This window comes from Micromys minutus (assembly GCF_963924665.1).
Source record: "Micromys minutus genome assembly, chromosome: 12".
In the NCBI taxonomy this organism is placed as follows: Eukaryota; Metazoa; Chordata; class Mammalia; order Rodentia; family Muridae; genus Micromys; species Micromys minutus.
Genome location: NC_137981.1, coordinates 53408799 through 53424366, shown reverse-complemented (window position 1 = coordinate 53424366; position 15568 = coordinate 53408799). Strand labels below are relative to the sequence as shown.

General features: G+C 47.4%; 1 protein-coding gene across 1 annotated transcript in view; it reads right to left on the bottom strand.

The window, feature by feature from the left end:
• Positions 1–15568, bottom strand: part of DPYSL2 (dihydropyrimidinase like 2) — a 63107-nt gene that overhangs the window by 27429 nt on the left and 20110 nt on the right. The window contains exon 4 of the mRNA XM_080926205.1: positions 2428–2592. Within this exon, the coding sequence (XP_080782331.1) occupies positions 2428–2592 (165 nt within the window). The remainder of the gene's footprint in view (positions 1–2427; positions 2593–15568) is intronic.

Here is a 15568-nt window from a genome sequence, read left to right as displayed (position 1 = left end):
GAATTTGAGAATCAAATTCAGGTCATCAAGCTTTGGGAGCATTATCTCAGCGGCCCCACTGATGCATTAAAAACAAGGTGAAAGCTGAGTGAGTCCACTAAACTGCACATTTACAAGTGACTCAAATTTTGTATCTTGGGCTGGAAAGACAGCTCGAACGTCCACTGGCTACAGTTCCAGAGGATCCAGGTTTGGTTCCCAGCACCCACTAGTGGCTCACAACTGTCTGTCACTCCAGTCCCGGGGGACCTGATAGGCTCTTCTGGCTTCTGCAGGTGCCAGGCACCCACACAGTGCACAGACACACACACAGGCAAAACACTCATACAAATAAAATAGATGAAAATGTTTTTAAAGTATTTTTAAATAGTCTAATGCTATATGTACATCATTAATCACACCTTTTTTTTTTCTTCAAAAGATAAGCTTCCTCAAAACAACTATTTGCTCTGACTTAGACAAGAAAATGAATTACAAACTTCTGGCTATGAAAATTGTCTTTTCTTTGGCAAGCCATGCTGGTTTTTAAGAAACACTAAAAAAAAAAAAAAAAAAAAAAAAAAAAAATTAGAAAAAGAATCCATTAATCTGGCAAGCAGCTGGCCATCCTAGCATCTTGGAGTTCGTGTCTCCCAAGGCACCAGACTAAATATCCCTTCCCAATTCTAAACAATCATCTTGACAAACTCAGAGCCTTGGAGCTTAATTCGAGCCACCTGGGGATGCTAGACCTGCCTGAGATAAAGGCCTCTGGGCACCCCAGTTCTTCACGTCATGCCAGGTAACAGTTGCCATGGTAACCCACCTGGCCTGATTTGGGATAGACTGCCCTAAGAATTGAAAGTTAAAATCCACCAGCATCTGGGGACTCTCAAGGCATGGGAAGCTAGAGGCCAAAAATGTCAGAAGTGTGCCTGGAGGCTCAGAACCCTGGTCTGGTTCCTGAATGACTTTCGGGTTACTTCTTGAGTTTACAGTAATACTGAATGGCCATTAAGGGAAAGTTGTTGCCTCCTCTCTGAAAAACATCTCTGAATAAAGATGAATAGTCGTTGACTCTCTTGAGCATGAATCACCTGGCCGAAGGACCACCCCTCTGGAAGGTAGGTTCACCTTAGGCCATGCCAAAAGATGAGAGAAATAATTAGCCTTTAAATGAGGTAGTGGGCTTTCTGTCCTAAATCTCCGTAGTGTAGCAGGCTCCAGGCTCATAGCCCTGAGGCTTCAAACATCTGCCCAATTTTCTGAATTACTCAGGGAAGCGTAATTTCTCCTTCTTCTTCACCATCATCATCATCATCATCATCATTATTAGTCTTCTTCCTCCTCCTCCTTCTTCCTTCTCCTTCTTCTTCTTTCTTCCCCTTTAGAATTGAGCTTTCCTTTAACACTCTGGCCTGTGCTTCTTCTTCATCTCCTATCCCTGCCTTGTGGCTGCTTGTCTGCCATGTGGCTGACCTCATACCAGCTCAACTCAAACAACATGGTGATTTCTCTTTCTCTCGTCTCCCCCCCAATGTACCTGCCATTGGGGTTCCTCTTTGTGACCCTATTAAAATGATCCCTGAGCTTCAAAACAAAGAAATAAGAATTTTTGGGGTCAAGGGTGTTAGAAAGGTGACCTCCACGCTAGGAGGGCATCTTAGTCCAATATTCGCAGGGCAGATTTTCAAAATATTAGAATTCAAAGTTTACAGGAATTGCCCAAGGTCACATAGTTAGTCTTCGACAAGCTGGCACCTCTGCGGAGGTTTCCCGAGTCTGTTCCCACACCTAGAGATTTGCCTTTTGACTCACGGCATATACTATTTCTGACTCTGAGCCTCTAAGAACAAAAAGTTAGTGTAAAACATTCCCACAAATCAAGACCTATGATATCAAAGAGTGACTCCTGGGACCCAATCCATAGCGAAACTGAAGGGGGCCCAGCAAAACCATGTGGTTCAGCTCTACGCCCTAAGCATCCCCCTAAAGACTCATGAGGATAGGAGTCCCGGGGCATCCCAAGGTAAATGAAGACGCCCTCTGGCTTCCCTGTGAACCCTTCCCCCCAATTCCCAGGATTCTTTGAAGCAGAAAAGGCCCTTCATGTTGTCTTGGGTTTGGAGATTCATCACCTCCTCAGCTAGCCTCCTTCTTCCAGATTCGTGTGCCATGTTTGTCTCAAAACTCCAAAGACCAACCCTACTGCCTCAGTGGGCCTTGGAGGACCAATCACTCTTTGATACCAGTCCCTCAAGCCAGTGATCTCTAGGAAGCTTTTAACCAAGAAGGCACCCCAGGGGAAAGCCACACAGTCTTGTACATAAAGGTTTATGCCCCATGCTGGGCTAGGGCCCCTACAATCAGCATGAGCTGTAACCCAAAGTGCCCACTCACCTGCTTCCTCAAAGAGGGCTTTTTGGGTTAGAACAAAGCAAGACCTACCGTGGTCCTTCACCAGAGCTTCCATCTCCTCCTGAATGCCCTTGTGCCACTCCGTGATGTCCACATGCAGCGAATAGTCACAGCAGGACTTGCTGTCAGCCCACTCTCTCCACTGATCAAAGGCAGCCAATAGGCTTGTCCCGGGCTCAGGAACAACATGGTCAACTAGGAAGAAACAGACATTTGCCGTCCATCATCGTAAGAATCTCATGAGCAGGTGTTTACCCACTTGGACCCTGAACTGAGCCCCCTGAGTTCCCACTGGAGACAGTGATCTCTCCAACAATGTCTAGGAATGCACTTAAGTCAACTGAGTTCCCAACAGGCAGAAACTTGGCACTGGACAGCCGGCAAGTGAAACCACGCATGAACTATTCAGATCCGATTTATCTGGGACCTGGGGCACATTCCAAGGACAATGAGTCCTTATGGGCAACGGCAGTGTCGGAGGGCCAGCTAGAGGAACCAGACCGTTCTTTGTGCTGCTAGCTGCCGTGAGACGCCCCAGTAGACAGCCGGGCCTCCGGGAGGCTGGAGAGGAGCCATGTGCGACGGGGCCTTTCCAAAGCACCCAGCAGACCCACTTGCTCCCAGCCACTCAGGTTTCTCAAGTGTAATTCCACTCCATAATTGAAGGACAATCTTCCATCTCAAGAGTTCAAAGCATTTTGAAGCTGAGCTTGCTGTGATATTATTACTAAGGTCGGCTGATACTTTAGACAAACGACCATGAACTCAGGATGCTCAGTTTGTTTTTGAGCTCCATTGGTCACCTGCAGGTGCCCTTGGGCACATTACCCTACTGCCCAAAGTCTCAGTGCCGCATTTAAAGGGGATTGTATTTCCTACAGAGGCAGTTATGAAGATCTCACACAGACAGAAAGTCTATCAACCTTACACTGCTCCTCAGTCTAAACCCTCCAGTGCCTTCCTCCCACATGGCAGATACTGATTAAAGGACCCCCCCCACCAACAAGCTCTGAGATCTGGGCCGACCTCCACAACAGGACCCTGTGCAGTCTCTGCCATGTACTCTGTCTGCGGACCACCTTTCAGTTGTTATATCAGGCTATTTCCTCTCACCCCAGGGCCTTTGCACATGCTACTATCTCTCATGGGTTCCCTGGAGGGTTCTTGCCCAGCTTCCTTAATGACATGAGGTTTTGTGCAACTATTGACACCCATCTTCTGTGTGCCTGTGAGTGTGCGCACACAGGAAAGCACTAAAATGAGTTGTTCACAGTTCAATCAAACTCATGCAACAATAAGGAAAAGGGAATCGGGTCTCCGGACACCTAGAGTCAGGCGCTATTCTTCCAAGTGAAATATTAGCTCTCCTACACTCAGGACCAAAACCTGCAGATGCAACTAAGTTGTGATTGGCTTAACTTGGCTTCATACGTATCAGGGATGTAGTCATGAGACACAGCAGTTACCCCTGCCTGGTCATTCTAAATTACATACATGTATTGAATGTCACACTGCACCCCCACGCCATTGCTAGGTGGCAATTAGTACTTCAAAGCACGCTTCTGAGTTCTTTTGAGAGAATTCTTTGTGCACTGCTCACCCTTAGGCCCAGCATGAAGAACCTGCTAAGGAATGACACAGATCCACGGCTACCCGGTATCTAGAACATGGTGTCAGCTGAAGACAGCTTTAGCAAAATTCTTCCCTAGAAACTCGGTCAAGACAATTCCAATTTCTCTCCCTAAGCCATACGCCCTGCTCCACCCACTCCCCCAACAACAAAAATATGGCTTTGTCAGCGGCAAGCGCTCTAGACTGTCTGTGATGACAGCCGGCTTCACCTCTCACTCCCCTCCAACCCACACTCCCAGGCAGCCACGCAGACCCTGGAATGCCCTCTATCTACAGCTGAGTCCCCATACACATCTGCCAGGAAAGGCAGACTCAACATCTCCCCTGAGCCCAGCTAGATGTGACCCGGAAGATGTCTCCAGTGTCCCTCGTACTCTCTGTCCCCAGCATGGTCACCACCATGGCCTCCCGGTAGGTTTCTTACTCCTTTGGCTTACCCCGTTCCTTCCCGCCCTCGCCCCTTGCTCGGCCAGTGCCCCCTCACTCAAATCCATGCCCTTTGCTCTTTATCAGGTACCATTTCCCACTGAGCTCACGAGACCAGCACTATCTTGGGTCTCACTACCACCTGCAATAGTTTCTGAGCAACACACACACACACACACACACACACACACACACACACATGTGAGCAGTACAGACGTGAGCTCCTCAGAGCAGATGTCCAGATACACAAGGAGCTCAATGCATGCCTGTGTAAATCATTCCTTGGCACTCAACCCTCACCTTTCATTCAGTTGAAAATGTAAATGGGGTTCAGGTGTACCCTCAGTATCTGTGAGCAACAATCTTTGACACCTCTAGGATACCAAAGTCCATAGATACCCAAGTTCCTTGCGTAAGTTTTGGCATGGGGTGTGCATCCCACTGTGCACGTGTGTGGGAAAGCTGACAGTCGATCCCAGGATCCCAGCATGCTACACCTGGGCTCCACTCCAGACCTCTCTCTATACCTTGTACCCACCCTGTCTTGTTAGCTTGCAGCACCCAGAGCAGTGCCACACAGCACCCCATCTGAGTGGACCTGTACTAACATTAATTTCAATGTTTACATTTTGAAACTTTCCGGAAATGCTTTCCAAACTCGTTTAATTTGTGGTTTGGCTGAAACCAGAATTAACTGAATCCGCAGATGCAGAATCTTTGGATCCGATGAGTCAACTATGCTTTCCTGGTAACAGGCTGGGCTTTCCCATGCAACCCGGAGGATTGTTATGAGGCCTGGAGACCCTCCTCCCCAACCCTGCTGGACAAGCAATGTTCCTTCCATCAGAAAGCACGAGGCACAAGGGAAAACTGCCTTCTTCAAAGCCGACTTCTGTAAAAATAGAAATCACTTTAAGTAAAGTTAATATCACATCTACTCAGTTACCACCACCAGGCTCCCTCAAATCAACCAACTCAATCTGATATATTTTCTTTACGTCTTTTTTCTACTTGTATTTTTATTCTATTTCCTTATTTATAGTCTATCTCCTTCCCAGAAGCTTAAAAGTGGCTTTAAAAAGATTACCCAAGCCAGGCCTGCCTGACACCAGCAATCCCAGCAGGCAGGTGTTAAAGACCGGAGGAGCTTCACGAGTTTAAGGCCAGCCTGGGCTACAGCCTGGGCTACAGCCTGGGCTACAGCCTGGGCTACACAGTAAGCCAACCAGAGACACATAGCAATACCCTGCCTCTAAAATAAATGCAAGTGAACAAAAATGAACCCTTAAAATATTAGAAGATCCCATCAAACGGAAACAAGAGAAATATATGACCAGGAGGAAGAAAAAAAATGGTGGACCACAAAATGAAATTATGAACAAGACGTATTGTTACATGTTTATATATGTGAAGACGTATATAAATGCATGGTATTCATACGTACACATGTGCAGACCTGTATAAATGCTTTCTTAGTGTCCATGCATGTTTGCCTCTATGTGTGCAGGCATCTGTAGAAAAGCATTTGATACCTTCATGCACGAGCTAGACTACATGTCAGGCCCACACCCAGGAAGCTTGGCATTAAGCAGAGCTCCTTCCTTAGGGACCAACTAGCAGAATCATTTCTAAAGAGGACCCTGAATGCAGCATGGCTCAGTCTGAAATAACAATGCTCATCAGGGAGTATGACAATTATTTTAAATATCTTAATATTGGATTGGATAAAATAATTTACACCTGCAGAGTGAGTGTTCTGATTTGCCCATCTCAGAGAATAAAGACTAAGCTCTGTCCCTAGACTGATGTTTTTAATTCCATTTATCCTGTCAGTAGGAAACAGAACTGCTTTGAGATACTCTTCTTTAAGACTTATTTTCAGTTTGTGTGTATGGTGCCTTCGATGGAAGTCTGTGCACCATATGTGCCTACTACCTACAGATGCCAGAAGAGAGCCCTGGACCCCCTGGAACTGCAGTCCCAGGTGACTGTGAGTCATCTTGTGGGGGCTGGGAACCAAATATAAGTTCTCTAGAAGAGCAGCAAGTGCTTGTTAACCACTGAGCCATTTCTCCAGCCCCCATGACACCCTTTAAGATCCTATGTGATGGTCAGTATATGTGTGGTCCAGGGAGTGGCCCTATTAAAAGGTGTAGAGTTGGTGTGTTGCTGTGGGTGTGGGCTTTAACACCCTCATCCTAGCTGCCTGGAAGTCAGTCTTCCACTAGCAGCCTTCAGATGAAGATGTAGGACTCTCAGCTCTGCCTACATCATGTCTGCCTAGATGTTGCCATGTTCCCTCATTGATGATAATGGACTGGACCTCTGAACCTGTAAGTCAGCCCCAATTAAATGCTGTCCTTATAAGAGTTGCCTTGGTCATGGTGTCTGTTCATAGCAGTAAAGCCCTAACTAAGACACTATGTTTTAAGATTTGGTGGTAAAAGTTCCTGACCACTAAACACATGAATATTCATACCTGTGCCCCCATCCCCAGTGCTGAACATCAAGCCTAGTGTCTCGTGCGTGGTAAGGCAAGACCTCTTTGAATGACTGACTACATGGTCATGCTGAGAGAAAAATGTTTCTTTCAACAGCATACTTCTTTCCACAAGATCTGTCTGATTTCTTTCTCTACCTAAGGAAGCTGAGAGTCCTGTGTCGGGCGCTCTATGGGGGGGGGGGGGGGCTTGCTCCTCAGGGCATCTCAAGCAAGGAGCGGGCTGTGGCTCAGCCCCCACTCACCCCTCCACAAGGCAGTAGGATCAGAGACACCTTCAGACCAGTAACAGGAGCCACAAAGGGACTCGGACAATGTGACGCCACAATTCTCCATCCTCAAGGAACATGAGAAGAGCCTTGGGGGTACACACCCATTCATGGCATGGGCGGAGACCTGGGGAAGGGAGTTTCTGATAAGCAGACATTCTAAATCTGGCTGAGTGTATACTGTCCACTTGCCTCTCCTGTGAGGGCCCTGCTCACCATGCAATGGTGATGCCACCTTCAAAACATGACCAGGTTCTCCGGCTACAAGGGTAGGCCTTCCGTCCACATCCGTAGCTAGTATCTGATTAGGGAAACACGTTATGCCCAGCACTTCTGAGGGACAAACATGTTTTCCCTAAGCTAATGACACTTGCAAACATGTCCCTGAAAGGCCTGACTGAGCTTTCCCACCATTCTCCTTCCATGAAAGGTCTCCAGGGAAGAGCTGTTTCTCGGGAACAGGGCAGAAGGTCAGGATCACTTCCGGAGGGACTGAGGATGCAATCCAGAAAGAAGTCACTCACGGCTCATCTGTATAATGACTGTCCTGGGCTAGCTGGTCCTGGAAGAAAGGCTTAGCCACCCACCAGCAGCCAGCAAAGACAAGGGGGTGAACATTAGGGCCAAGGTGCCCCAAGACCTAGTTCTGCTTCCTCTGGTAGCCTTCTTTGCAGTTGATTTTTGGGATGTCCTGGCTTCATCTATTAAACAGCACAAAGCTCCCCTCCACACAGAGCCGAGGAGGGTACATATGGGGCATGGGCAAAGTCTTGCATACACTGGCTTTTCTTCCCTCCTCAGAGGATTGCCACAGAATCCATTGGTACCCGTTCACCTGCTGTCTGACGAGCTAAGAGCATGCCCTTGAGCCATGGCCTGAATCTGGACATGCTTTCAATGACTATCCCAGAATCTCCAGAAAATAACTTGACTTCGAGTTTTCAGTTCATAATTCTGAAAGTCCCAAGTCCAAAATGGCTCCAGAATCTGAAATATCATGACACATGGAAAGTTCCACGCTGATCTCAGATGTCAGGCTTTCAGGGGCCGGGCAAGGAGCTTGGTTGGTAGACGGCTTTCCTAACATGCCATGCTCCACACTGAAAAACTTAGGTCCATCCACCCAGCATTTAGGAGGCTGAAGATAGATCAAAGCAAGGTGGAAGCCAGCCTGGGGTCAGGATACATGAGACTGTGTCTCGGGAAAAAAATGCCCTTGGACATTATATAAAGTCAATAGTAAGCATTATATAGAAATTTCATCTTTAGCCCTGGGCCCTGCCTTCAAGATAAGTCATTATGTATATCCAAATACCTTACTCTGAAATTTGACGCTCTTCCGGTTTCAAGCGCTTCAGATCAAGGGTGCTGGACCTGTTATTGCCTGTACTATTTCTTAAAAAAAAAAAAAAAACGCCCAAGAATCTACACAAACATGGTCACATCTAATTTTAAAACACCTCCCCACAAAAAAAAGAAAAAGAAAAAAGCAAAGCGAAGGAGCACTAGCTGTCCCTCCCCCATCCCTTCCTACTCATTAGTCCCAACCCAAATCGACCACTAATCTGATGCCTGTCACTTCACATGAAGCATCACGATAGACAGTGTGGTCTTGTGGCGCTTCCGAGGGCAGCCACCTCAGCATGAGTCAGCACCGTAGTCCTCTCTGGGACCTGCAGTGGCTCTGCTTCCCATACTTAGATGTTGGGGACAAAGATCTTAAAGACACAAAGAAATAAACGGCGACTTGAAAACCCGATACAAAATCCCTTTGGAACCTGCAGTATCCAAAAGACTCAAAAATTTTAACCTTTTCTTAATTTTTTTTTTAAAGATCCTCATAGGCCCAAATCAGTTTTTCATTGTGTATTATGTGGTGGTGGTGGTGGTGGTGGTGGTGGTGGGTGTGTTCACACGTGTATACTGGTAAGTGTGCATCCTTGTGGACATTCATGCTGAGGTCAGGGGTTGCCATCAGATGTCTTGCTCAGTCACTCTACACTGAGGCAGGCTCTTCCACCTGAACCCAGAACTCACCAGTTTGGCCAGTACAGCCAGACAGCAAGCTCCAGGGATTCGGCTTCCATCCCTCAGGTGTTGGGATTCAGGGTAGGGCTCCATGCTTACCTAATATTAACATGGATGCCGAGAACCCACACTCTTCCGTGACAAGTACTTTACCCACTGAACCATCACCCCCCAAGTTTTCACAGGCAGTTTAAAAAAAAAAATGGTGCAGAAAGATGACTCCCACCCTTCACCCTACATCCAAGTCTGTACAGTTCTCTGCCTCCCGTTCCCATTCTGACATGTACTCAGGAGACAGACTCAACAGCTGAACAGTGGACTTGCTACCTGGGATGCCTTCCCTCCCCTCCTCTCCCCTGACCTTCATCTGCCTTCCGTCTCCCTCAGAGCTTGGTCCTAGCACTTGCCAGACAATGGAGCTGAAGGATGTCTCCCTCTTCAGTATCAGGCAAAATCCACCGCATACCCTCCCATAAACACCTTAAATGGGAGACATTGGTGATAGCCCCCGTCACGCCATTGGAGCTGCCGGCCGCTGAAGTCCACCCACCCAGACTCCCCTTCCCGTGGGTTGTGCCTGGTGGGAGGAAGTGACCCATTCTCTCCAAGCAGCAGGAAAATGACTCTAGGAGACCAACCAGAGATGGGAGTTGGGAGCAAGGCAGAAGGGCGGTCAGCACTGCCAACTGGGTGATATCTAGTGCTCATGCCCTTAGAAAGGCACCTCCGGCCTTTGCTCCTATCCCAAATGAGCATGCACATTCACGGCACCTGATTCAAGAAACACCCACTGTCCTGTCCAGCAGTTCCCAAGGATGAGGAGGGGACAATGAACGTGTGACAGTGTGACACCTCAGCTTGTATTTTTCCCCCAGTGACCCTATCAACTCATGGGCATCCTGTCTGAGCATATCACCAAGTGAGATCATGTACCTTTCCTTGATTGATACTCAATGTAGGCAGGTTGGGGTTGATATATGACCCTCCAGTCACAGCAGGGGTGTGACACACAGCCCCCCCATGCCTATCTGCTATAGTAATTTGAATAAGAAATGCCCCTGGAAGCCCGGGTATTTGCACTTAGTTGGTATCACTGACAGTGCATCTGCAGAAGCCAGGGTTAACCACAGACTGTTACCATAGGACCAAGAAGCCAACTGACATAGCTAGCCAGACAGACTCTCCCTGGAGAGATTTAGCAACTGAAATCAGGATGTCAAAAGTTTGCTAGTACCACCTACCACCTTCCTGACAAAGAATCCAGGTTCTGGGCAAGTTTTTAAAGTTACATGACGGGCTGGAGAGATGGCTCAGTGGTTAAGAGCACTGACTGCTCTTCCAGAGGTCCTGAGTTCAAATCCCAGCAACCACATGGCTCACAACCAGCTGTAATGGGATCTGATGCCCTCTTCTGGTGTGTACTTATATATAGTAAATAAATAAATCTTTTTTTTTTTTAAGTTACATAATCAGGGCTGACAAGACCGCTCAGTAAGTGGAAGCGCCTGCTCCTAAGCCTAGTGACCTGAGGTTTGCTGTCCAGAACCACGCAGTAGAAAGAGAGAAAAGAGGAGGTTCCTGCAGGTTATCCTCCGACCTCCCACACTGTGGCATGCACACACCCCCGAACACAAAATAAATATGTGTATAAATTCTTTAAAAAATAATAAAAGATTTAAAGATGAATAACCAGATAGAACAGCTTTGAAGTTTAACTCAGGTCTGAACTCTAAATCTCCCTTTGGGTTTTTTTTTTCCCACTACAATAGAGGAAAAGGTTCCCCACAATTCCACCACCTTATTAATAACTATTTATCATAATCTGTCATGCAAATACATATACTTAATGAGGGTGTGATCACAGGCCATGTTCCTTGTTACTTGAGTGGAGCTTCACTTTATCTTAAGAGCATGTTGGGCTACCATCTTCTTGGTCCATCTTCTAATGAAAGTCATCCTTGGAGGATGTCCAGAAATTTACAGCTTCCCTGAGAAACAAGCTGTGGCTTTTTCCACATCCCTCTAGTGATGTATAATGTTCTTAGGAACACACCCATGTTCCTAACTGGTCCTCTACTTCGAAGTCCTCTCTGGAGAGGATGCTGAGGTTGGCACAGCATGGACAGATAGTCTAAAGCTCTCGATCCAGGTGATCAAAATGGCTTCGCTCTGCCACCAGCAACTCAGGGAAACATAACTCCAGATAATGCTGGTGTCCAGTTAACATGTTTGCTATTTTAAAGGGGCAAACACAACACCCCCTTCTCCCTTCCTAGCTGCCTTTGTTTTAGAAATCTAGCCACTTTCCAAGACCCAATCTCGGAGAACGGAGGAACCCATGGAGAGTCTAGAAGACCATGCTGTATAGACAGACTCCCATTCTCATGAAGCCTGGACCAGTGGCCACTTTTGCCATTTTAATTCCAACTCTTGTTCAGCCCTCCTTCAGCTACCGGCATGCACTCACAACACTTCCCAGCTAACACTGACATTGGGCATGCACAACGGAGGCCACGGGGTAGGGCACCCCAGGCCCTAGTTCCCAGCACTGAGAAAAGTTGTGTCCCCTCTCCATGTTCATGTCATGGCAGAGCCAGTTCATAGAAAGCACCACACCTGCAGCCATGACACAACCGTGGTGGCTTTCGGGAGAAAACAAGGAGAGCCAAAGATGAATGAACACCCCAGCCAGCCCGGTTCACTAGCAATGCGGCAGGCTCCGGGCTGCGCAGGATTTCTCCAAGAAATGTTGAAGTCACAGGCTGAGGGAGGGGTGAGGTTCCTGTTTCCTGTCATTAGACAAGCATTCTGGATCAGACTCTGAACAAAGGCCACATTGACAGCAGCTCACATCCCCTCATCAGAGGGAGGAACACACTCTGACTCCAAAGGGTGTGTCAAGCCTGGAATTCCTCTAGCTCGGCCATCTTGAGAAGTGACTACCCAGCCCTGCCAGCAACCTGCTCTCAGAGACACCTCGGGCTCACTGCCTCAGACCTCGCTCCCCCACATCCTCGCTCAGACCTCCAACTCACTCATCCGAAAAGATGGAAGGAAATGTTTGCTCATTCAAAAAAAAAAAAAAAATGTCTGGGGAAACCAGTGCTCTCACTGTCGACTCCAAGCCTGCAGGAGACAGGGACATGACAATTCGCAGGTCTGGCCTTGAATCCTGGCACTACCGCTGATGAGGTCCAGAAAGCTGGGCAAGTTATTTAACTCCTCGGTGTCTCAACTTCCCCATCTGCAAAAGAGGCATAGCAGAAGCATCTAAGAGGGAAACTAAAACCACAGCGCCTGGGTTTGCAGCCTAGGACCACTTCTCTCGCTGGTTGTAGAACCTCGGGATCCTTGGCTCTCTCTGGACCTCAGTTTTCTTATCTGTAAAACGGACATGATCCTAATTACTACACATGGGACTGTTGTGAAATAGCATGTAACACAGGAAGACAGGAAGCTGTTTCATGCGATTCTCAGCCAGTACTGTTGGTCTCTAAAGGGTAAAGCTCCTTTTGGGGAGACCAGCTTCATACACCCAGCAACAGGGGAAGGGATGGGAACGAGGGTGGCACAGAGTTTCATCGAGGAAGAACAGGGTGTGGGGAGAAACTGGGTAAAGGCTGTGTGAGGCCAAGGCCACAGCACCACAAGAAAGGCTTGGAACTATGAGTCATGACCTCAGGAACAGGCTTCTGCAGAAACAAACCAAAGCCTGAGGAACTAGACGAAGCTGTCCTATTTACAGAGCAAGTGGGTGAGTCGGAGAGAGCCTCTTGAGGGCTGTCGGAAAAGGAGACTTCTCACTTCCTGCAGAAACTCCCTGCCACTGCCTGCTACCACACATACCTACCAGTTCAGGGACATGAGGACACAAAGCAAAACACTCCTATAAGGAGAGCATTCGGATCAGGTAAACTCACTTCCCAGTGAAAAGAGGACTCAGATGTGGAGAAAGCTGCCGATTGATGGGGCAGATAACAAACTGGCCTCATTAGCAGGACTCTCTGTCCTGCCAATAAAAAACAAAGCAACCTGAGCTTCCTAGAGAGCTCCCCAGACACTGGTCCCATCCACAACAGGCTTTGACTGTGCTAGAGTAATGCTTACTTTCAAAACCCCTGGGGACACAGGAAGCCCAGGCTGGCTGGATGCCTAGCTCTTTCCCTTACCCATGTGTATATATACACATAAGTGTGCGTGTGTGCGTGCATGAGTGCATACATGCGTGCATGTGTGTGCATATGCCCATGAGTACATGCACGCAAAAGGAAGTTCACGCATGACGTAAGGCCCGTGTTTGAGCGACAAAGAGGCATTTGGGCTGCTTAAGGGACATTGAAGACACTTCCCAATTTTTACCACAGTCTGCCAGAAATAAATTCCAGACGATGAGCAAGTTACAGAAAGAATCAAGAGACGTGGTAAGTCTGGGGGCTGAGGACAACCTAAAGATTTCCCACGTGAGGCTAGGTCAACCCTCCCTGTCCAGATTGAGCTGTGAGCACCAACAACAGTGAGCACGGTGACAGGGGGTGGGCCACTGTCTGGGCTGGCCAGATGAGGTGGCTGGAGAAATATGTCATTCATGACACTTCCTCTGTTTGTCTCAGTTTTCAGTTGCCCTGGGCTACAGAACCACAGAGTTGGTGCTGGCTTGCCAAAATAAGAGATTATGGGGCAGGATGGAACATCATAAGAGAAAGAAGAATAAAGGAAAGGAAAGAAAAGGGGAGGGACGGGGAGGGGAGGGAGGAAGGAAGGAAAGAAGGAAGGAAAGATAGAAGGGAGAAGGGAGGGAGGAAGGAAGGAAAGAGAGAAGGGAGGGAGGGAGAAAGAAGGGACAGCCATGCGCTCTAAGGCTTCGCTGTACAAATGGGATTAACTCAGTTTTCATTGCAGAGGTTCCTTGTCGGGAAGACAATCCAAGGATACACTTGAGGATTCAGACTTCCCCTTAGCAGGGACTAAGGGTAACACACACACATTTACTTATGCAAAGCTGTGTCAGAATCCTCCCAGAAGCCCAAAGGCCACGGACAATAACAGGAAAGAACAATGTGCCAATCGATGAAAAGGGTCATGTTTACATGTTCCTTGATGCCCACAAAGAAACACTATAAGGCCTGATGACAGTAACGCGTCTGTGAAAATATAGATCGAAACAAACAGTACTGTGCTCACACCTATATGTGAAGACATAGTTTACGGATAACGCATGATTAGCATAAAGAAAGGAACACTTAGTTCAGATACTAACCACAGTGTACGTAGGAGCCCATCTGTACGCAGACAAACATCCCACCCCTATACAAAAGCTGCCGATGGCTCCCTGTACAGTCAGGAATAGATCGGGTTTTCTGGGCTTGGAGCTAAACTAAGAAACAAAAACAAGAAAGCTGGCCTCCACGGTTTGTTCCAACATTGCACAATGCCTCTTACATCCCCTCCAAACGCAGTCCAGCAGGGAAGGAAGACTTGGTGAGGTCATCTGTTGACTGGGCTCAATTTAAAGCCAAACGGAGGGGGGAGGGGAGGGGTGTTTTCTTCCTAGGAACCTGGACCGGATTCAAAAGTACAGCACAAAGCATATCTCAGCCTCACTGGAGCCTGATACAGCCCCTGGACTGGCCAGTGTCTCCCTTTTCCACTGGGGATGACGGTTCAGTGGGCATGTTTGTCCCCAGTTGGTTACAAAGACTAAATAGAAGCCAATCTGGACAGTGCCTGATAATGATGTGGAAACCTGATAAGGGGCCTGTGCTTAGCATCCTGGTGACACCCATCGCACATAAATACAAGTATGTCCTCACAATGTTACAGGCTCACAATATGTTCTACCGGTTTTCAGGAATAGCAGGGCAACCCAGACTCGAAGCACAGCCCCCAATGTTAAAGTACCTAAAAACTGAAAACTTGGGGGACCGATACGCTGAAGAAAATAGTTAATGGTCTTTTTGGTATGAATGTCTGTATCATCTTCTTACCCATCCATATACATAAATGTAATTTAAAGATGGTGTTAAAATGATATGGTATGTAAATTACAGCTATCACTACAGCTCTCTCTAAAATAAAGGGGGAGGGAGTCCGTTAGGCACAATGCTGTTTGCCTAGAGTCTATAATATAAATATAAATATGTATATTTATATATATAGCAAGTGAGGCAGAAGCTCTCTTGAGTCTATGAGTTTTAAGACCATTCTAGGCAACAGGAAGAGATCTAATCACAAACAAATAAAATAAAAATTAGCTCATTAGGGCTGCTAAGATGACTCAGCAGATAAAGACACTTGCTGCCAAGCCTAATGGCTATTC